Source organism: Diceros bicornis, chromosome 11 (genome assembly GCF_020826845.1).
Source record: "Diceros bicornis minor isolate mBicDic1 chromosome 11, mDicBic1.mat.cur, whole genome shotgun sequence".
NCBI lineage: Eukaryota > Metazoa > Chordata > Mammalia > Perissodactyla > Rhinocerotidae > Diceros > Diceros bicornis.
Window position 1 is genome coordinate 38024633 of NC_080750.1, and position 24990 is coordinate 38049622.

The 24990-nt window shown below is 34.8% G+C and overlaps 1 protein-coding gene across 1 annotated transcript in view; it reads right to left on the bottom strand.

The window, feature by feature from the left end:
- IQCM (IQ motif containing M) overlaps nucleotides 1–24990 on the bottom strand; it is a 334584-nt gene that overhangs the window by 54076 nt on the left and 255518 nt on the right. Inside the window, exon 12 of the mRNA XM_058549817.1 lies at nucleotides 14363–14524. Within this exon, the coding sequence (XP_058405800.1) occupies nucleotides 14363–14524 (162 nt within the window). The remainder of the gene's footprint in view (nucleotides 1–14362; nucleotides 14525–24990) is intronic.

Consider the following 24990-nt stretch of genomic DNA (forward strand, 5'->3'; position numbering starts at 1 on the left):
AATTCATCACTCACTATTTTCCCACAATATACAAATAATTAAAAGCTAACTAATCATATTCAATGATTGATTTGAAGTCTAAAATATCTATATTTATATAGAAATATCTATGCTCCAAATTTTAAAGACTTTAAAGAGAAAAGACAACTATAATTTTAGTAGTAATGATTTACGTACTCGTTTAAACTAATGTTAACTTTAAAGGCATTTAAAATGTTCTATGCCCTCCAGGGTAAGCTTATTTAACAGGTTAATTTATTCTAATATTACATAATCCAAACAGAATTCGGGCAAACTGTATTTGAACTGAGATTAACATAATGACATACCTTTAATAGAAAGTCTTATCAACTCCCTACAATTATCAAATGTTCTAATTTAACTGACAGTCAAACAATAGAGAGGACAATTATAAAAATTCCAAAGTATTGTGAAAACATTTTTACCTCATTATACTACAGTCTTGGGGGGTTAGTCATCATTCTCCCCTAGATATATTAAATGATTTCCAGCTTAAACAAAGTTTACATTTAATAAATATCAGTTTTTGTTTTATGTGAGGTTTCATGATGAAGTACTATTTCCTACTATTTAATTTGTGTAGTTGGAAAAGGAAAGGAATTGAGCTTAAAACAGTCACGCAAAGCAAGATTTGAGGTGCCAAAATTGCATGGTCAGAGCTTTCCAAAGAGGTTAGAATCCAAAGTGTCCATCAGGCAATAAGAGATTTGCAGGGCAAGGCTGCTCCAGCCCCAGGCCTTTGCCTCACCTCCACCCCCAAGGCAGCAAAAGGGAGAATGAAGAGTATTTCTTTTAGTTTTTGCTTCAGAAAATATTCAAAGGACAAAACTAGCAGCCAATTTTTAAGCTTGAGGAAAACAGAGAGAAAAACAGAGACTAGTACAAAGACAGATGTGGTGGTGCTTGCTTTGCCCCCCACAATTACTTTTCATAAAAAGCCAGGATGGTTTGGGGAGTGTGTGGGGGTGGAGGAGGGGGGGATGTATGGGCCTGATGAGACTCTGAACTTGAATCATCGTCACAGTTATAATTAAGGTCGTGACCTTGAGCAAGCCACTTAGCCTCTCCTCTGTGCCCTCAGATCCTCAACTCAAATGATCATTTTCTAATACATCCTCACTGGCTCCCTGCAAAAACAAAAAGGGAACTAGGCAAAATGATATGTAACGTCCTTTCTAGGGCTTAAATGTTCTACTTACAACTAGTTTTATAAAATACTGGAAGAAAATACACCAAAATAATAAAAAGTGGTTATATTAAAGAAAGTAAACTCTCAGGAATGTTTCCCTTTTTACAATTTTACAAATTTTCTATAATTCACCTTTATATTAAGTTTTATACATAAAAATATCAATGTATAGGACACTATAGTTGATCAATATATAATGAAGTAGTGCTCACTTCTTAGAAAACAAGTGTACTATTTTTAATTATTATTTTAGGGCTAGTTAGGTACACTGTGACTGTTTTAGTTGAGGATACTCTTCTTGAGAGCCTGAAATAGCTTTAGAGGCGTCCTCACTGTTGTCCAAAGACGTCTGGAGTCTGCACTATGGCTCACACTCTCCTCTCTTGCAAAGCCCTTCGCATGCCCTCCTTCTCAAGACTGCTTAGCAGAGCAACTCAGAACTCAGCATGCACTTGTTCTACATCACTCATCATTTTATATCTTCTATCATAGTTAATTATGTATATGTATCATTTCCCCAGCCTAAATCATAAACACACTAGAGGAAAGTTGTTTTATTTATTTTTGAATCCTTCTCATGTCCATGATAGAGTGTTGAACACAGGCACTCAGTAAAGATCAATAGAGACTGAATAATGCTCTTATCGGCACTCAGTAAAGATCTATAGAGACTGAATAATGCTCTTATCTCACCTTTTTGTCTTCACTATGGTTAAATTATATTTTATATATGAAATTTATTAAATTAAAAATTTTAAATATTAAAGAATTGTGCCATACTATATTATAGCCATATCATATCACAGTAATCTTTGAAGGAATCCAGAGAAAGTAAACAAAAGTAATTTTAACATATTAATGATGAAAAAAGTATTTATCTTTAATATGAAAAAATAGCTTAAATGCTGTAGCAATATTTCATGTACACATTCATATAACAAATAGTTAATGCATACATTCCTACTATATGCTAAGAATTTTTATGTGGGAATAAAAATAATTAAATACAATGTGTTCTCAAAAGCTTACAGAACTATCAGAGAAAGAGATATTCTAAATAAATATTATATAATCACACGTCTAAAATTTAGTTTTAAATGCCAAACCATTTTTAAATGGTTTTGAAAAATAAAATTATAAAATGGCTTCATTCATGTCTTTTTTTGAAATGCTACATTTTATTTTGCTGTGATAAATATTCTTTTCACTATAGTTTAACACAGCACAATCAAAATAAATAATATAAAGGTAAACATTAATGAAGAATAATGTAAAAATAGATAAAATTTTTTGCTTTTTAAATTAAAGAATATGGCATACAGGAGCCAGCCCCATGGCATAGTGGTTGGGTTTGGCGCACTCCGCTTCGGTGGCCTGAGTTCATGGGTTCGGGTCCTGGGTGTGGACCTACACCACTTGTCAGCCACATTGTGGCGGTGACCCACATACAACATAGAGGAAGACTGGCACAGATGTTAGCTCAGGGCCAATCTTCCTCAAGCAAAAATGAGGAAGATTGGCAACAGATTTTAGCTCGGAGAAACTTCCTCAGCAAAAAAAAAAAAAGAATATGGCATAGAAATGGAAGTTCAAAATGATATTTTCAAGTCTTTAATTTTTTTATCATTACACAAGAAATATATAGTAAAAAGTGTAGAAAAATTAGAAAATTCAGCCACACTAAAATAGTTCAATAAAGTCTATTGAGTTCACACAATACAGAGATTTAAAATCGTACATTCTTACATTTATTTTATGCAACTATGTGATTGTCGTGTCATGCTATTCTGTAATCTTTTTTTCATTAAAAATGTATTTTTCATATTTCCCCATAAGTATTCAGTAACATAATTTTAATGGTCATAGAGAATTCTATCTTATTCATGAATCATAATTTATTTAACCATTGCCCTATTGATGGGAATTTACATTGTTTCAACAAGAGCAGTAATTATAATGCTGCAGATACCATCATACATAAATCTATAAGTATTATTTCCTTAAGATAAATTATCATACACATTTCACTGAATTCTGAAAGAATAAACTAATCATAATTTTTTTTGATAATCCAAAGTAAATCACCACATTTAGTGCAGTGTAGAGTAAGGTGGTAAGTACTTGCTCTCAGTTCAGAATGTCTGAGCTGAAGTCTAGTGGCACCACTCAACAGCTGCATGACCTCAGGCAAGTTATTTAGCCTTTCTAGGAGATGATATTTCCTCTGCAAAATGATTTCACTAATAGCATCTGTCAAATAAATTGTGAAGATGAAATGAGAAAATCACATAAAATGTATAATAAAGTACAAAATGAGTATTAATTTTACCTTTATTATGCCATTTTACCATTATAACAATCTTAGTAGATTCCAGGAATTGCTTAGTAGATTCCAGGAATTTTCAACTCTATCCCTCACTTAACAAACTCAAACTACAATCGATTTTCAGTTTTGAAATATGAGATACATATATATTTATTTTATAATTATTACATATAACTTCAAGATATATCTGTATATATGTATATGTACGTACATACATACGTATATGTAAATGTTTATATTTTTATTTTTGGCACAGAGGTTCTTACTAGGATGGAACCTCTCTTAGGGGATACTTTGAGGATGTGGCATTGGTTTTCACAAAGATTGAGAAAATATCAAACAACTTGTATTGGGTAGGGGCCTAGGATACACCATTTCCTTCAATAAGTAGAACAGTCCTGTGCAACAAAGAAATATCTCATGTCCTAAACAAATTTCAAGTATTCTGCTATAACTTTATGTGAGAAAACCCTGTTTATGCTTATCTGAGCATAGAACCCAGCTTCATTTTACATACAAGCACAAAGCCTTTTTTTTTAGCACTATTTTAATATACATCAAGTTTTCCAGGAATGTAAGCACAATGCAAAACACAAGGCTATACCCTGTCTTATTCAGAACTTTACTGGTGCCGGCCCCATGGCTTAGCAGTTAAGTGCCGCGCTCTGCTACTGGCGGCCTGGGTTCGGATCCGGGCACGCACCAACGCACAGCTTGTCAGGCCATGCTGAGGCGGTGTCCCACATACAGCAACTAGCAGGATGTGCAACTATGACATACAACTATCTACTGGGGCTTTGGGGAGAAAAAGGGGAAAAAAAGAAGGAGGATTGGCAATAGATGTTAGCTTAGGGCCGGTCTTCCTCAGCAAAAAGAGGAGGATTGGCATGGATATTAGCTCAGGGCTGATCTTCCTCACAAAAAAAAAAAAAGAACTTTACCAAGAGTTGTTCATCATTTTGAAAATTACATCCCCCAAAAGCAATACTTCTCAAAATATTTGAGCTAACAATACAAAACACCTCTATCAGCCTATACTCGTAGCTGTCACATTTACGGTGTGTCTACGTATTGCTGCCAACAAATTAGGTCTCCTAGTATAGTTATGCCTAAGCGTTTATATATTAATCTTATATAATATAATAACAACTATTATAATCATATATAATATAGTAATATAAATAAGTCAATATTAATATACTTATAAATTATTTTATATTTTCATATGCCACTTTTCCTTTTATTTATCTTTTCTAATACATACACACATATATAAGGTAAATCACAAAATATTAGTTACATAAAGTGGCTATTGGGTATGATAAAGTTGAGAACCACTACTCTAGGAGAAGATTCTCTCAAACAAGAATATGCTTTCTCCAGTGTCTATAGTAAGAGTAAATGGGGATTGAATGAGACTCTCTCCTGTGAGCTTCAATACTTTTCTTTTTTTTTATGACAATTTGACTAGGCAAAGACACTTTTGTGGAAACTTCCAAATTTTTTACTATATTCTGAAAAGTTGAATTTATTACATAAAATACTCTTTAACATAGGAGTTACTCTGATCTGTAATTTTATATAGTATTTATATATTTAAAATATATATTTATTACACAGAATACTCTAACATATCAGGAGTTACTCTAATCTCTAATATTATATATATAACATATAAAACTTTTATAAAATTAGAGATTATGTGTATTTATATATATAAAAAGTTAGAGATTATGAGCTGGCCTGGTGGCCTAGTGGTTAAGTTCAGTGTGCTCCACTTCAGTGGCCCAGGTTCAGTTCCTCGGCTCAGACCTACATCACTGGTCAGCGGCCATGCTGTGGCGGGGACCCACATACAACATAGAGGAAGACTGGCACAGATGTCAGCTGAGGCCGAATCTTCCTCAAGCAAAATGAGGAAGATTGGTGACAAATGTTAGCTCAGCGTGAATCTTCCTCAGCAAAAAAAAAAAACCAACTAGAGATTTGAGTAACATGTTAAAAAGTATTTTATGTAATAAATATATTTTTATATATTACATATTTTAAACATATATATAAAACTGTGTGTGTATGTGTGTGTATAATATAGTCTCAAATTATATTCACAAAATCTGAGTAGAGTAAGGTCATATATTTCCAAAAGGTTATTTTGTTATTCTTGCCATTATATACTATCTCACAAATCTATCAGGTTTTATAAAACCATTGTCATAAAAAGAGTCTACCACAAAAAAAAGATAGCCAGAGCAATCATGAGAAAGAACAGTTAGAGGCATCATGCTTCCTGATTTCAAACTATATTACAAAGCTATAATAATCAAAACAGTATGGTACTGGCATAAAAACAGACACACAGATCAATGGAACAGAACATGAGCCCAGAAATAAACCCACACATATACGGTCAATTAATTTATGCCAAGGAGCCAAGGATATACAAAGGAAAAGGATAGTCTCCTCAACAAATGGTGTTGGGAAAACTGGACAGCCACATGCGAAAGAATGAAGCTGGACCACTCTCTTACACCATGCACAAAAATTAACTCAAAATGGACTAAAGTCTTGAATGTAAGACCTGAAACCATAAAACGTCTAGAAAAAAACAGGCAGTAAGCTCCTTGACATCAGTCTTGGTGAAGATTTTTTGGCTCTGACACCAAAAGCAAAGGCAACAAAAGCAAAAATAAACAAGTGGAACTACATCAAACTAAAAGCCTTCTGCACAGCAAAGGAAACCATCAACAAAATTAAAAGGCAACTTACTGAATGGGAGAAAACAGTTGCAGATCATATATCTGATAAGGAGTTAATATCCAAAATATATAAACAATGCCTAAAACTCAATAGCACAAAAAAACAAATATTCTAATTAAAAAATGGGCAGAGGATCTGAGCAGACATTTTTCCAAAGAAGACATACAGATGGCCAACAGGTATATGAAAAGGCGCTCAACATCACTAATCATCAGGGAAATGCAAATCAAAACCACAATGAGATATCACCTCATGCCTGTTAGAACGGCAATTATTGAAAGTTGGCAAGGATGTGGAGAAAAGAGAAACCTCGTGCACTGTTGGTAGGAATGTAAATTGGTGCAACCATTATGGAAAACAGTATGGAGGTTCCTCAAAAAATTAAAAATAGAACTACCATACGAAACAATTCCACTTCTAGGTATTTATCCAAAGAAAACAAAAGCACCAACTTGAAAAGATATCTGCACCGTCATGTTCATTGCAGTATTATTCACAATAGCCAAGACATAAAAATGGCCTGTCCATCAAGAGATGAATGGATAAAGAAGATAGGATACATATACACAATGGAATGGTATTCAGTTATAAAAAAGAAGGAAATCTTGCCATTTGCGACAACATGGATGGACGCTGAAGGCATTATGCTAAGTGAAATAAGTCTGACAGAGAGACAAATACCGTATGATCTCACTTATATGTGGTTTCTAAAAAAAAAAAACAAAAAATGAACTCACAGATACAGAAAATAGATTGGTGGTCGCCAGAAGTAAGGGTGGGGGCTGGGCAATATGAGTGAAGGTGGTCAAAAGGTGCAAACTTTCAGTTATAAAACAAATAAGTCCTGGGGATGTGACTACAGTTAATAATACTATGTTGTATATTTGAAAGTTGCTAAGAGAGTAGATCTTAAAAGTTCTCATCACAAGAAAAAAAATTTGTAACTATGTATAGTGATGAATGTCAACTAGACTTATTGTGGTGATCATTTAGCAATATATGCAAATATTGAATCATTGTGGTACGTGTCAATTACATCTCAATAAAAAAATAGTCTAGTTGTAGGATGTGCAGGAGTTTTGTTGTTTTTTTTTTTTTTAATTTCTTAAAGTTAGCTCCCACATCTGGACTTTCTCATGCTCTTCCCTTCATCTACAACACTTTTTTCTATTCTCTACTTTGTAACTCCAACCTATTCTGTAAGAACAAACTTATATATCACCATGTTTAGAAAATCATCCCTACTACTGTCAGATGTAGTTATCCTCTTTTCCTAGGCTCGCAATTATAGTTAATTGCTTTTATTATATCAATTAGCATGTAATCTCTATTTTGTTACTTTTTGTGCCTATTTATTGAGAATACTACTTCCCCCACACTCTTAGAAAAGCCTAACAGCTCTACAGCTATGGTAACAAGTTAATACTAGAACTTGTTTTTAAATTTTGTTAACCAATCAATTATAGTTCTCTAGCTATGGTGAAAAGTAACCCCCAGAACCAGCTTTAAACCTGTTTTATCATCCAGTGACAACTCACCTCAGTAAACACACTTCTAAAATCCAACCAGTCAGTGAGACAGCCTACTTTTGAAAGTTAACCGGTGAATGAAAGCCTCACTTTAGTAACATATGTTTGAAGGCCAATCTGCACTCAGTCTTTCCTGAGGAACCACACTCTGAATCCTATGTCACCTTACTCCCACTGCTAAAAGCCACTAATCACTGACTTGCATGCTGTGTAACAAATTACCCCCAAACTAGAAGCCTAAAACAAACACTAGTTCCACATAGTTTCTGAGAGAGAGTAATCTGGAGTGGATTTGCTGTGTGGGTCAGGCCAGGGTCTCTCATGAGGCTGCAGTCAAGCTCTCACTGGAGCTGCAGTCATCTGAAGGATTGATGGGGCTGGAGGCTCCACTTTCATGTTGCATTATTCACAGAGACTTCAGTTCCTCACTGACTGTAGGCAGATGCCCTCAGTTCATCAGCATATATGCCTCTCAACAGGACCACTGGAGTGTCTTCATGATATGGCAGCTAGCTTTCCTCAGAGCAGCTTACCCAAGGAAGAGTATCAAGTGGTAAATTTTTATAAATATGCAGCTCACATTTCCTTTAATGTATAGATCTGATGCCACATCTTAATGTCTTCTTCCTCAAGTGCTTCCAATCTGCTTGATGAAACTGGGTTGGGGGTGGTGGGAGACACAGTTCTGATTTTATCATTAAGGTCCAAGAAAAAATGGAATTCACATAGAACACACTCATTCCATTAAATGAGGAAGACCTAATTCATTAACCTAAAGAATTTTCAACGACTTGACCATAGTTGAAAAACTTTAACCAGATACAATACGGCATTCATGTTTATCTTCTTGTTGGATGATTCCTATGACTAGATTGAATGTTGAAAGTTTTAACCAACTGAACCATCTAAAAATAAAACAACATTTTTCCCACCAGAAATTACACTTATTACAAAAACACATTCACATCATTTGCCCTTAACAAAGGAAATCAAAAGGACATTAAATACCATGACAGCTGAGCCTGCTGACAGTGTATAGTTGGTAAAAAACGGAGACAGAGTATATACCCAAAAAACTTTACAGGACTAATTAAATATAAAACATAGTTTCCAGTGGCTACATTATTCTCCTCAAGCAAGCATATACTCCACAGGCAAAGCACAACTTGAACTAACCATAGTACATTTAAACTTATCCAAATTATAATAGACCACTTCCCATACTTGAGCAGATATAAATGATCTAAAATATACGGAGCTCCTTTCAAATCAGTATTTATTTGAGTTTTTCATTTTACAATAATTAATCCTACAGGACACCTCAAAGAACGGGTTCAAAACTCAACTTAGTTTTGACAAGAGTAATAAATGTCTACATTCTAAATAAGTTAAGGATAATCAGGACGAGTCGGGATAGCAAATTTAAGAGGGCAAAATTAACCACACACATAACAAATAGTTATAAGAGAACATGGCAAAAAAAGGAGATAACAATGAGGGATAGAAATCCAAGTAAATGCTGAGATATACATTTAAAAAGTCTTTAAAAAGTGCAAAGATATAAGCAGAACATGTAGTAGCTAGGATTATATTCACAATAAATCAGACATATTGGATTATCATATTTTATTCTGAATTCCATCACTTAAAATAAATGAGAAAATCTGGAAAATGTTTAGAGAGAAGTGCCAAAAGACATTAAGAACTAGAAGGAGGACTTCTGAGGAATAATATTTTAAATGGCCTATTTTAGATAAAAGAAAGATTCTTATTAATCTATGCATAGGCTTTATTTTGTAGATAGTGAAAAAGTTATAACTGTAATGAAAGGTGTATAAGAAAGAAAGTCTTACGGTGCAAAGTAGAAAATTCTGAGAGAGAAGATCATCAACAATCAAACTTGACTGTCAAGGACGATTGTGTAATTGCCAGAGTCTTTAATGACGGGATTCTCATTTGGCTAATGTACATCAGGTCTTCTCTGAAGGCAGTGGAATAAACTGAATGGCATAAAAAGATATCTTGTACTTTTATAATGGGTAGCAAAACAGTGATTAGACCAGGAAATCAGGTTCCAGTATTAATTACTTAACTTAAATAACCATATGTTATACGGGTAAGTAAAATTTACTATATGGAGGGCTGGAAATGATATATGAAAAAGAAGCAATAGAACTAGAGGTCTTTGCTCATTACTTGGAATCTGAACTAATTAAAAACCTTACATTAATACAAGAATATGATTTTAGTTAAGAATGGACCATTGGTTGGAGAAAGTAATTTAATTGGTATTCCCTAAATGATTTCCTTGAAAGATAATGGCTAACCTACCCCTTTCAATGTATTCCCACTAGAATTCCAGGAGTTCCTTAGTGTAATCTACAGCTTCCAGGTTGAAAATCCACCAAAGTCACAAAAACTTAATGAAGGAGAGGATCAAGTTCAGTGTATTTGTAACAGGCCAGAAGATCAGGGGAGCTCAAGGACAGACAATCCATAAGGAAAGATAACCAAAGACATGTTAAAAGGCTCACCTTCCAAAACAGCCTTTCTGAAAATAAGTTTGACAAGACATATGGGTCTGGAAAAAATTCAAAGATTTTTTTTTTACCTCACTGACGATCTAAGATTATAAAATTATGCTTCAGAAAAAATACTCTGTGCATATTAAACAATTTGAAATTATGACTTGTACAGCATTCCAGTTACATTCAAGCCACTGTGCTAGGAATTATGGGGTATAAAAATATGGATATACTGAATGATTTTAGAGTATGTGTGTTCCTAATGCCACACAATTTGTTAGCCAACTCATGCCGTTTATAGAGCATTCAGTAACTCTATAAGCTACTCCTCACCTCTTGCTGATGATACATACGTCTCTAAATCTACAGAGTGAAATCAATAAACAGGAGTGCCTACGTTGTGGAGTATTAATGTTGGAACACATAATAAGTTCCCAGAGCTGTCTTCCCTCAAATGTTTATAGTCGAGGAGTTACTGAATCTCAGAAAGCACTTCTGTAATAGACTAATCTTTTTCAAGGCAAATGCTGCAAACTCTCTTGTCAATCAATTTAATAACAACTGTAGTTCAAAAAGATGCAAGGCCCTGGTCACTTACTGAAAAGGGAAGAGATAAGCATAAAACCTCAGAAGATGGAGCCCTCACCTTGCAACATAATGCCATTGCATATTTCCTTTCTATTTATTTTATTTGAACCAAATATTTGGAAATTTGTTCTAAACAATAAACACAAATATTTTAGAATGATGTGGGTCGTGTTCCAATAACTTTCAGGTGGAAAATTACAAAGAGAAAGTAAATCACAACCAAGATCTTGATTCATTGTATAAACCTAAAGCCTTCAAATTTCTTTTTCATGATTTTCTTTCCCTCCTCTTCTTCCTCTAGGCTATCTATCAGAACTGAGCACTTAAATATACCTTTATATGCAACAGTCCAATGAGATTGCATTAAATTTGTGACTCTCTGTAGTTGTCCTAATACCCTACTTTTAAAACTTAAGAAATCATCTTTCAAAAATATTACCAAAGTACAAACTTCACTCTCTTGGTTCTTTAAATTTATGTTTTCAACTTTAATTTTTTAGCTTTATTGAAGTATGAATGAAAAACTCACATATTTAAAATGTATGATTTGGGGCTGGTCCCGTGGCTTAGCGGTTAAGTGCCTGTGCTACGCTGCTGGCAGCCCGGGTTCAGATCCCAGATGCGCACCGGCGCTACCGCTTCTCTGGCCATGCTGAGGCCGCGTCCCACATACAGCAACTAGAAGGATGTGCAGCTATGACGTACAACTATCTACTGGGGCTTTGGGGGAAAAATAAATAAATAAATAAAATTAAAGTGTATGATTTGATGAATTTTGACATATGTATACATCCATGGACCTATTGCCACAATCAAGATGGTAAATATTTCCATCACCCTCAAAATTTTGTAATCCATCGAGTCTCACTTCGACTCCCCACTGCCATTCCAGATAATCACAGATCTGCTTCTGTCATATGGTTTAGTTTGCATTTTCTAGACTTTTATATACATGAATCATAGTCTTGTATTCTTTTTTAATCTGGCTTCTTTCACTCAGAATAATTCTTTTGAAATTCAGCCATGTTGTTACATGTATCAATACTGTCATGTGCAAGTCTTTGTATGGACATATACTTTCTTTTCTGTAAATATCTAGAAGTGGTATGACTGAGTCGCATAGTAGGTGTATGTATAACATGTTTAAAAAGTGTCAAACCATTTTGCAAAGTGTTTTTACATTTGCAATCACAGAAAAATTAATGTCCATGTTGCTGCACATCCCTGCCAACACTTGATGTGGTCAGTCTTTTTGATTTTAGCCATTATGGTAGGTGTGTAGTGATATCCCATTGTGATTTAATTTACATTTCCCTAATGACCAGTAACAGTGCATATCTTTTTTGGATTTGTTTGCATTTCTATAAATTCTTCCCCCTTTTTATTTTGTGTTTATTTTTAAAATTTTAATTACAGTAAAATTTACTGGTTTTGGTGTACAGTTTATTTTGACTAATTTTTAGAGTCATATAAAACCACTACCACGATCAAGATACAGAACAGTTCCATCACCCTAAGATCTCCCTCATGCTGCCTCTTTGCAGTCAAACACTCCCACTAGCCTTAAGCCCTGGCAACCACAGGACTGATCTTGGTCCTTATAATTTTGCCTTTTCCAAAGTGTCATTTAAATGGAACCTATATATAGCCTTTGAGTTTGGCTTCTTTCACTTAACATGATGCATCTGAAATTCATCCATGCTGTTGTGTGTATCAGTAGTTCATTCCTTTTTATTGTTGAATAGTATTTCACTGTATAGATGTAACAAATTTTGTTTATCCATTCACCAGTTGAAGAATATTTGTGTTGTTTCCAGCTTTTGGCAAATATGACTAAAGCTGCTATACACATTCATATATAGGTTTTTGTGTAAACACTTTTATGTCTCGGGTATTTACTTAGGAATGGGATGGTTGGGTTTTATGGTTAGAGTATATTTAACTTTATAAGAAAGTAACAAAATATTTAGAAATCGGTTGTACCATTTTGCATTTCCACTAGCAACGTATGAGTGTTCCAGTTGCTCCACATCCTTGCCAGACTTGGCATTGTCAGATTTTTAAATTTTATTTTAGTCATTCTAATAGGTGAGTAGCAGTATCTGATTGCAGCTTTAATTTGTATTTCCCTAATGACAGTGATGCTGATTATCTTTTCATGTGCTTATTTACCATCTATTTATTTTCTTTGGTCTATTTGGTTTTGCCAAAATACAAAGTTAATTCATAGAAGGATAGTCTTTTCAACAAATAGTGCTAACATATTTGGATAGCAATATGTTAAAAAAAAAAAAGAACTTCAACCTACACCTTGAGCCACGTACAAAAAATAACTCAAAACAGTTATACACTAAAATATAAAGCCTAAAACTATAAAATTTCTAGAAGAAAACCTTGTGACCGGAGGTCTGATCAATATTTCTTGGACATGACAATAAAAGCATGAATCATAAAAGAATGCAGTGGTAAACTGGACTTCATCAAAATTAAAAACTTCTGCTCTTCAAAAGATATTATTAAAAGAAAGAAAAGAGAAGCCACAGACTGGGAGAAAATATTTGCAAAGCATATTTATGTTAAAGGATTCATATCCAGAATATCTAAAGGACTCTCAACACCTAATTAAAAAAAAAAAATGTCCAAAAGATTTGAACAGACATTTCACTAAAGAAAATATATGAATGACAAATATATAAAAAGACACTCATATCATTATCTACAAAAGAAATGTAAATTAAAACCACAATGGAATACCAATACATATCTATTTAAATGACTAAAATTAGAAAGACAGATTATACCAAGTATTGACATAGCTGTGCAGTAAATGAAGCTCTCATATGTCTGCTGGTGGGGAATATGAAATGGTATAACCAGTTTGGAAAACAGTTTAGTCAAGAGAAATGCAAGCATATGTCTATACACAGTCTTGTGAAGGAATGTTCATAGCAGCTTTCCTTGTAGTATCACTTTTTTGAAAACAACCCAAATGTCCATCATCAGGTAAATAGATAAGCACAGCATGTTTCCACTATTCTAGTGGAGGCACCAAAGTGTAAGATAGCTTTTTTTGTTTTTTTTTGCTGAGGAAGATTGGCCCTGAGCTAACATCTGTGCCCATTTTCCTCCATTTTGTACATGGGATGCTGCCACAGCATGGCTTGATGAGCGGTGCATCAGTCCACACCCAGGATTCAAACCCACAGACCCTGAGCCTCTGAAGCAGAGCATGCGAACTTAATCACTACACCACCAGGCCGGCCCCCAAAATAGCCACTTTTTAAATTACAAGCATAATACTTAAGAACTAAAGGGCATATTCTATAGGGCCTATGTATCACCCCACATCATCTAAGTGACAAATAAGAGTTATATAAAGTGTCATTTCTTCTTTATTATAAATAAATAATAAAGTTCAGCATCTTACCTATATATTTATATCCTTCTTCCCCATTTACTATCGGTTTCAGCCAAGTTGACCTAAGTTGTATATTACTATGCACATGGGCACCTTGAGGAGGATAGAGTGTAAATAACATTTCAATCGCCTTGAACTTCTTGATGAGTTCAGGATATTTTTCATGGTCTTCTGTAAAAAAAAAAATATTAAAATTTTTTTTAAATTTTAGACATTCTTACAAAATGTCTAATGTGTTTCTTTTAAGGAATGCAAATTAAAAACTATTTAATAATTTGAATGCTAACGGTTACGTTGACAACATGGTTATCTTTTAGCCAAAGATACTTCACCAAATATCTTACTGTTCAGATAATTACTAGCAAAAATTAAGGAGTAAGGGCTTTACTAATATAATCTTCAAACACTATAAGTTTAAAGCAGTGCTGTTAATAGCTGTAGAAAAAAAGTAAGATAAATAAACAGCATTCACATTATGTGTACTATACCTTAACTGTATACTTTTTTAAATTGCCATTAAACAAAGAAATCATTAATTTGACAAAAATTTTCAGTAAATGTAGAGTTCCATAAACTGGAACTACTGAAGAAATTAACATTTTTAGGCTTCGGTCCTTAAGAAAACATAATAATGTATATACAAATATTTATATAGCACTTACTGTATGTAAGGAATTTTTCCAAGTGCTTTAAAACGACCCATTTGATTTTCATAACACATCTATAAGATAAATCTGATTATTATTTTCATTTCACATGAAGAATTTGACACCCAGAGAAATTAAATAACTTGCCTAAATCTTGCAGTCTGTAAATGAAGCAGTTAGGATTTGGATTATCTAAGGAAGCTCTTATTTGCAAACAAACGCTTGTGAACTGAACATGACCTTCATTAACTAGTAGATGAGAAAACTGGAATTAAAAAATAAGTTGAATTGTAGGGTGAAAGATCTTTGGTTCTGGCCCTTGGGTCTCCAGTTTGTAATTTCAGGTTTTGGTTGATAAACAAGTGTCCTAAAATTCAATAAGGCAGTCTCCTGAGCAATTAATTCAGTGACTCTACCTAGAAACATTTCAAAGAAAAGAGAGATGCTAATGTAAATTTCCATTTATAACCCTGTTACATTTTCTTTCTTTCCTCCCTAATTTCATTCCTTCCTTATTTTCCTTTACTTTGTTAAATATCATATTTTGTGGTATAGCAAGTGTAAGGCAGTATGGCATAATGATTAAATGATTAAGAAAGTAGATTTGTTGCTGGGCGATGTGCCAGGTATCAATCCATTGTATCACTTCAGATCCACCCTTCACTGTCCTGCTTATGAGACTAGAACATTTCTCCCTGGCCATATGGCACAATTTTAAGCATCTTCCATAGAGAGCAACAGAGGAAACTAGAGGATGAAGTTCTCTAGTTTCCGGGGGCCTCTCTGGGTTGGCTCCTTCAGTGCACAGTGGCCAGCAGTGCAGGGCACCATCTGGGCTTTGTCCCCCAGAACCCCATTGGGCTCACACACGCACGCACGCGCACACACACACACACTGGGAGCTTCCTTGCGAGTTCTGTGGTGCAGCACCTTCCCATGAATGAGTTCCCAGTGGATTCCACAGTGTGACACCTCCCTAGTTTTCCCAGAATCCTAGAAAGTGGCTTCCCTGTGAGTTCCACTAGCGTGCTACCTCAGTGCACTTCTCTGCCATTCACTGGGCAACAGCTATGCCCTTTCCAAGAAGATCTATACCACAGAGGGGTGGGGGTGCAGGGAGGAGGCCCTCTTTAAAATGCATTCTTTCCTTAGGTGTTTTGCCTTAGACCTAGGGGTAGCAGCCACTCCCTACTCCCTATATCTGTTCTTCTCAATTCTTTTTTTTTTTTTTTTTTTTTCGGTGAGGAAGATCAGCCCTGAGCTAACATCCATGCCAATCCTCCTCTTTCTGCTGAGGAACACCGGCCCTGAGCTAACATCCGTGCCCATCTTCCTCTACGTTATATGGGATGCCGCCACAGCATGGCCTGACAAGCGGTGCGTTGGTGCACACCCCGGATCCGAACCCCGGGCTGCCAGCAGCAGAGCGCGCACACTTAACTGCTACGCCACAGGGCCGGCCCCTCTTCTCAATTCTTTAGAGTTCTTTTTACCCCTTAGTAGCCAATCATAGTTACTCCAATCCCCACCACAGTTAATAATTCTTTACATTAAACTTTTCCTGCTCAAATTACTGTGTAGTTTCTATTTCCTAATTAGACTGACTGACGCAAGCAGATCTGTGCTCTAGTTCTTGAACCACCATTAACAGGCTGTGAAATATTTGACAAATCGATTTATTTCCAGGTGATAGTGTTGACCTCATAGGGCTATTGTTAAGATTAAGTGACATAAGATATATAAAACATTTATAGCACCATGTCTATAAGTACTAGGTGAGTGTGTTGTTAGTTTTCATTCAGTTTTATTTCAATAATAATAAAAACTACAAGTCAGGAAATAATATGTTACTGCATCTTTCAATTATAAACACCTTAGTGACTTTTCTGCCTCTATTTAAAAATTGTTCCCTTCTAACTAAAAAAAAAGACCTTTTTACATGTGCTCAGATATGTGAACAGATATATGCAGGCATCGCCTATATAATTCTAAATCTGCTTTCTCATCTGTCCTTTCTTCCAGAAAGGAAGCTAAAACTATTATAAAGCAATGCTGGGGAATAAATCCTTCTTTACTTTTTCACCCAAGTCATATTTCTTCAATATGTTGAGCAGGGGAGATCCTCAGGCAGCAGAGGTCTCTTCAAGTTGTGAAGGAGGCTAAGGATGCAGCATTATATCACGAGAAAACATATAGCTAAATTAAATACAATCCCGAAGTTTTCCATGACACACGAAATAAGGAAAAAAAATAGATCAGAGTTTCTCTCTCTGAAACCATATAGAAAAAAAAATAAAGTAGGAAAAACTAGCAATAATAACTGCTATTTAGTGTGAAAGGACCAAATTGCACTTAACGTTTCTCCCCTCCCCAACATTTATATCTTTCTAATTCCATTAGCTTAAAAAAGATGTTTAGTAACATTATTAGATAGAATTATGCTTATTAGTTTTAATAAAGCACTTTATTTTCCATAAAGGCAAATGTTTCCATTGCAGGCAAAATAAAATGCCTACACTAAGGTCTAAGTAGTGATGAACGTAGAACAGCCACTTTCTCTTATTGGCTTATCCTGATTGAAGACTAAGCAGAAACACATGAAGTTGGTGCAGCACTGAACTTGCTAGGATAACACGATATAGTGATAACAGTAGTATCAGAGACACTGGAGGTTTCTCGCTCAGGGTCTGGCTAATGTCATCCTTTGCCACCAAGCAGCACAAATGGAGCCTTGGAGCTTAAACAAGGCATCATGATTTTTGAATGATTGTTCCTTCCTTCATAACATCAAAGTTGATTACAAATAAGCATTTTTCATTTTAGAAAACATGTAGCTTGCAAAACATGTTCTCTTCTTTTTATTTTATTACATGTGTCATCCCAAGACAAAAACAGGAATTTAATTTTTGTTGTTGCTACTGGTAATTTTTGTTATTTATAGAGTACCTTCCTTTTAATACACTGCTAGTCGATATTGCCACATTGGATTTATTTTATTTTATTTTATTTTATTTTATTTTATTTTATTTTATTTTATTTTATTTTATTTTATTTTATTTTTTTGGGAGGAAGATCAGCCCTGAGCTAACATCCATGCCAATCCTCCTCCATTTGCTGAGAAAGACCAGCCCTGAGCTACCATCTATTGCCAATCCTCCTCCTTTTTTCTCCTTTTTCTCCCCAAAGCCCCAGTAGATAGTTGTATGTCATAGTTGCACATCCTTCTAGTTGTTGTATGTGGGACACTGCCTCAGCATGGCTGGACAAGTGGTGCATCGGTGTGCGCCCGGGATCTGGGCCCAGGCCGCCAGTAGCGGAGCGCGAGTACTTAACCACTAAGCCACGGGGCCAGCCCCGCCACATTAGATTTAGATGTAGTAATATTGTTCTCAGAACTCAAAAGAATAAGAGCTGCTCATTACTCCTTCCTCCCCAAGCCATATGTGTAGTAAAAATCTGAAGATCTTAAATGTATGTGTCTAGGTCTGGTTCTACGGCAAAAGCCCACACAAAATTTCCATAACTTTCTATCGCTCTCAGGTCACCCCATGGTTAATTATCTTCATTGAGAGGTAGCAGTGGTGGTTGAGAGCAGAGGTTCTGGAGCTGCACTGCTTGGGTCTGAATCTGGACCTGCCGTTTACAAGCTGTGTGACCTGAAGCAAGTTAACTAACGTCTCTCTGGCTCAGTAGCATGGTAAAACTGTCCACATTATAGTGTGGTCATGAGCTCTAAATGGGTTAATATAAGTGAAGTCTTTAGAAGAATACCTAGTCTGTAGCCAGCATTATTTAAATGTTAATTATTACCATTATTATGATGCCCTCCATTTAACAGATCCTGGTACAGCCTCTGTCTTATTTAGATAATGATAGCAGCTTCCTGTCTCCTGCCCCATCTTGCTTGTGCTCTGGGTGGGTGGATGGAAAAGTGGGCAATCATCCTAAAGTCATTGCCCTTTTGGTCGCTCCTCTACTATTTTGGATGCTCTAAGGGTCAGTGGTTCCTGTTGGATACTGATCAGCATCCTGGGGCTTTCTCCCATTTTCAGAAGTTTTTTGGTTAACCAGTCATTTGCAGGCTACTAATTGCTGTTATGGCCGTCTTCCTTGCTATTATTATTAGCAATAAAAATAAGGAGTATATTTTGTTTAACCTACGACATTACAGATGCTGATGGCCCCATCAGTTTATGTACCACTAAGAAATATAAAGGACTGGCAATTTAACTTATGGCACGCTATTAATTATAAGATGTAACTTAATTTAAGAGACATTAAAATATGAAAATATACATCTTAGAGTTAATAAAATATGACAAAAATCAAGATATCCAGTTGCCTAATTGACAACTCCACTTGGCTAACAAATAAGCATCTCAAAGTCTACGGACCAAAACCCGTGCTGTGCCCAAGTTCCCTGTCTCAGTAAACAGCATCTAACGAAACAATCTAGAAAACTAGAGACCTCGTTGATATTTGCCTCACTCTCCACTGCTACCATCCTAGAAAAACTATTATCTATTTTTATACAAACATTTTAGGCTCCCAAATCATCTTCTTGGCCCTTTCGATTTTGTCTCCAAACAGAAGCCAGAATACTATTTAAAAAATGTAAACCCAAGCATATGTTTTGTATTCGATGGTTCCCTGATGCTCTTAAAATAATAATGTCGGGCTCCTTACTATGTCCTAAAAGATTCTGAACATTCTGCTGCCTGCCTCCTTCTCCACCTCTGCTCTAGCAACCCTGGCTCCTTTCAGGATCACAAATAACCCCTGCTTCCTCCTGTTTCAGAACCATTGCATAGGATGTTCTGTCCACCCGGCATGTTCCTCTCCCAAAGCCTCACTTCCACTGCCTCATGAACATCTACACTACCTTCATGCCTCTTCCCCAAGTCACGTCTCTCACCAAACTAGATCAAGCCTCCACATTATACAATCTCAGTTACTGTTCTCTTTACTTTTTATCCATTACACGTATTGAAGTTTATAATTATGTTATTTATATTATTATTTGATTAAGATCTCTCTCCTTCACAAGACTATTAGTTCCAGGCAGGCAAGATCCATGACTGTTGGCTAACCATTGTATCCCCTACCACCTGGCCTGTACCTGATACATAGAAAGGGTCAATAGAGGCTTTTAATTAACAAATAAATATAACAACAATTGATAGTATTTATTGAGAGCTTAGTATACGGTAGGTGGTGTGTTAAGCAGGTTACATACAGTAGCTAATTTGATCCTAAAATCACATACGTTTAACTTGCTGACAATCCTTTGAGTTCAATGTTACCATACTCATGTCATAGCTCAAGACACTGATGCATAGAGAGGTTACAGAGAATTTTCAAGGCCTCATAGCTAGTAAGTGGTGAAGCCAGGATCAAATCTCAATTCTGTCTAACTTCAAAGCCAGTCCTTTTAACCAGGATGCCCCATTGTTTTAACAAATGGTTCCTGATATCATGGGACTGTTAGCGGCTTCATGGGATGCTAGTCACCTGGTGGACTCTCCCTTTGAAATCTTCTTCCAGTCTTTCTAAATCCTTGAGCCGTCCCTGTATGGTCTGCTGTCAGCACTACGGTTTCTCTCACAAAAGCAGCAGCTCATAGCTCTTTCCAGGCAGTTTTCTGATGTTTGTCTTCTCCACAAAAACTCTTTCTTGTCGAGGTTGTTGAAAAGCCCTCAGGTTAAAACCGCTATTCATCAACTGATTATAACTGTCTTAGTTTGCTAGGGATGTAAGCTAGTATAAAACCCCACAGTGTGACCTCCTTAGCCACCTCTAGTTTTCCTCTTCCTCTCAGATAGTGAGGCTCATTACGCTTAACATTCAGAGGAGGTAGTGAGTTTTCAGAGAACCCAAAGATGCCTTTCCCTTCCTCTCCCAAACAAGGTGCTATATTACCGAGAGTTCATTGCTTCCCTCCTACACACTCTCAATTTGAATATTTAAGGAAATGGTTCCCAGACTTGTACTTCAAGTATCACGGTGATTAAAAAAAATTATTAGTGGGGTTTTACTAATTGAGTTTGTGTTTGGCAAATATTCTGGTTCCATGATTATTTTAACATTATTTCATGGTTTTAAAAGCATTGTGTATTCCTAATAGAAAATTTTGGAAATAAAAAAAATCATAAGGAATAATTATCACTCTTAATATTCGCCAACTCTAATTCCATATGCATGATTTTTATTCTCCCACAATCCCCAAGAAACCGCAATAGAGTATAAGTAGTTAATAGGACACTTGGCGACAGATCACTCTCAGATCAAATAAATATGTAAAATGTTTACTATTAAAAATAATAAACTGAGCAGCTACTTTTAAAAATAAAAAAATTATTAAAAATTAAGAAATATACATAAAGCTATCAACTTTATATTTTAAGTAAAGATGATAGACCATCTATTACAACAATTGTTCATTTCTAAAATTATTTTTAAAGGATATTTTAAATTATTTTTAGGGATGCTTTAAAGGATATTTTAAAAATACATGAGCAACACAATTTCAGATAAAAGAATAGTACTTCACATTGAATGACGAGAACCTTGAGCTTCTAGGACTTTTGAAAGTGTCAATTTCTTCCTAATAGGCCTGCTCTCGACACAAATCCCAGCACAGACACAATACTTCCAAAGGGCATGTGTACAAATTACATTCAAGACCAGTCCTAAGTGTATCAGGTAGAGTTAGGTGGCTAACAAAGCTTTACTAGTGACCCTGGGTTATTAAACCAGAATGGCAAACCTTATTATTAAAGTCTTATTAACACGTATTTATAAGTATGGGTAGAAATAGCCTAATCCTTTACCTTTGCCCAGTAACTGCACTATTATGGTACTAAATTTATCACCAAGGTAAAAATACACTTTATAGTCTTCATACAAAAACAAAGTTCATAGGCTAAAAACAATGGTGACAGATAATGGAGGTTTTCTTCCATTGTGAATATTATGCATTCATTAAAATACTAATTTATCTCTTATGGGCCACTGACCACTCACATGAGGTTTTCAGTATGGGGTTATCAAATGTGAGTTTGAACTAGTGGTCAAAAAATCTATAACCTACTGTAAATAACTAACTTCTAAATGTTGTACTTTTAATATCTTGTCACTAGTTATAGTACTTTATGTTGCATTCATTGTCTTTGATTTTAAATAAGTGAACGTCATACATTTTTGTCATGGCATTTTTATCTAAGCTTTTTCTATTCATTAGTAAATTTAAAAGAAGGATATCAATTTATCGGTATGAAAAATTATATATGTCTTGAACAAGGGAAAGTGAATCTAGAGCATCCCCATTCCTAAATTAAGGAAATTTTCTTACATTTAATTTCTATTAAGCTAAAATGTAAGATTTAAAGATAATTGATGAAGGAAGAAAACATTAAGATTCAAAACCAAAGGGCAAAATGGTTAAGAAGGCAGTTAAGTAATGTGCCACTGGATGATATCACCAGTAAAAATAAATGCAAGGACCACTGATCTCTTATATTACAATTAAATACCAACATTACTTAATTTAAAGAAGAGCAAAAATGTTCATTAACAGTTGACTGAAAGTAAAGAATACAAAATAAGGACATGAATTAATTAAAAATTTGTTAAAGTATGAAAATATTAATTAAAAAATTCTTACAGTACAGCCAATATTACTATTTTTAAATCCCCTCAGTTCATGAAAACAGGCACATGCTGTGAATTTTGCCAGAATGTTCTTCACTATACAATTCAAAGGTTAAGTGTGTGAAAATTGTGTCCCTGATACATACCTTTATAAATCCAACCAAAACTCTGCTATAAAATAGAAAATTAGGTGTTTGATTGATCAATAATCAAAGTACAGCTATTTCGAAAGGTTTACTTCTTCAGTGGAATAAATATATAGAGTTCATAAAGAAATATGCTAACATTTTAATTTTATTTCCATGTTGATTTCTTTTTTTGCTTTTTAGACTTATAAGCAAATAAACACATTTTCAAGTGTGTGATAAAGAAAGCTGAAAGATGTTTCCCTTTTTCTGTCTTCACGGAACTTAAATAAAAACACAGACCATATTACCATACATAAATAAATCATATAGTTACATAAAACACTAAAATAATTTTGGTTAATAATTCCAATACAATTATAAGGATTCCTTATGAGGTGCATTTTCTTTCTTCTAAAAGCCTATGTATGTGTGTTTATGTGTGCATGTGTCTGTGTACTGGAAGTAATGCAAACATTGTCTCATAAATGATTGGAGTATTATGATTAATTTTAAGGACTCTATTTTAAAAATATGCTCTTCATTTTTCTCTGAAGGTCTGAGTCTCAGGATGGCCAGATTAAATCTATTAACATGACTTGACTTTGACAGACTAAAGACAAACGCTCCTCTCATCTTAGTTTAAATGCTCTCACTTTGAGAGAAGCACAATGGCACAAAAAATTGTAAAGCTTAGGAACACAGTGGCAGTTTTTATTGGGCTCACCACACATAATTCACAGCAAACTTCTTTTCACTTTGAAAGAATATTTTAATAAAGAAATTCACCTCCTAGGTTGAAAGCACAAAAATTCCAAATAAATTTAGCTACTCTAAATTGTTAAATTAAATTTGAATTAACCAATCCCCTTGTTTTTCTTGCTACAGATTGCCATCCTTTTGGTCATTTTTCTATATGTATGTATATCCTTAAGGAGCTAGGGGAAATCCAACCAATCTTTAGGCTATTCATTAGTAACATCAGTTTTAAAAAATATTTTGCCAAGAAAGTTGGAGTTACACAGTTCAATATTTTAAGTAGTATTGTCCCATATTATCTCAATCTTTTAGGAAAAAAAATTGGAATAATTGGCAATTATTAACAGGCTTAGCTCTCTGTATTTAGTCAATAATTATGTCAGCCTGCCATGAAAAAATTATTATCCAAAAAACCCAAAGATTTACCTTTGTTTTCATGTGCTTAGGACTGTCTCTAGATTCAGGAAGCAAAAATAATATCATGCTATTTCATACAGTAACAAATAAACTCCAAATAAGTGAAAATCTTTCCTGATGGAGTTCCCAAGTAAATGAAAAATAAATATTTTTAAAATATTATTTTATGTATTAATTTGTTAAACAATAAATGTTGTCTTTTAGAACTGAAGCATTCTTTAGCTTTTTGGAGTTCACTTGCCAGGTTAATTTAGATTTCTCAATAGTAGTAAAGAGGTCTATAATTTGAGGCTTGTTTATTGATTATAGAAAAGTTAGGATTAATCTAAATTTTTTCTGAAACAAGGTTGGGTACAAGCTAATTAATAGGTGGAAGAATTTACTTATTTAACAAATGTCCAATCCTGGCTTGATTTATTTATAGGTATCAATAGATAATAATATCCCAGGTTAAAGATGGTATAGTAAAAGCAAGTTTTTTCTCTCCTCCTCTCCCGTGATAACTCCCCCCAAAAACCATTTTGTAATCTACCACAATATAAATATATTTAATCTTTAGTGAAACATGAAAATTCCTGCAACCTCCAACAACTTTGAAAATATTTGACAGAAACAATAAAATTCAAGACCTAAATGAAAGAGAATGCCTAGAGCTGACACAAACTTCCTCAGATCTCAGACAAGACACAGATGTGGCTGAAAGGAAGAATCACAGTCCTGGGGGACCCCTCCAGGGACCTTTTGAGGGAGTAACAAGATCTATGTGTGTGGATGGATCATAAGAGAAGCAGAAAATGTAACTGAGAAACTCAGTCCACACCACACCTCAGAATGACAGTTGAGGTGGAGTCAAAGGAAGACAGATTCATGTCTGTCTCATGTGCAAACTACATTCACCCCATCCCAACGTCCCCTAAAGTCTCTACCACTTATAGCATCAAGTCAAAGTCCAAAAATCTCGTCAGCTCAAATGTCCCAAATATCATCATCTAAATCATCTAAATTTGGTATTGGTGAAGCTCTGGGTATAATCCATCTT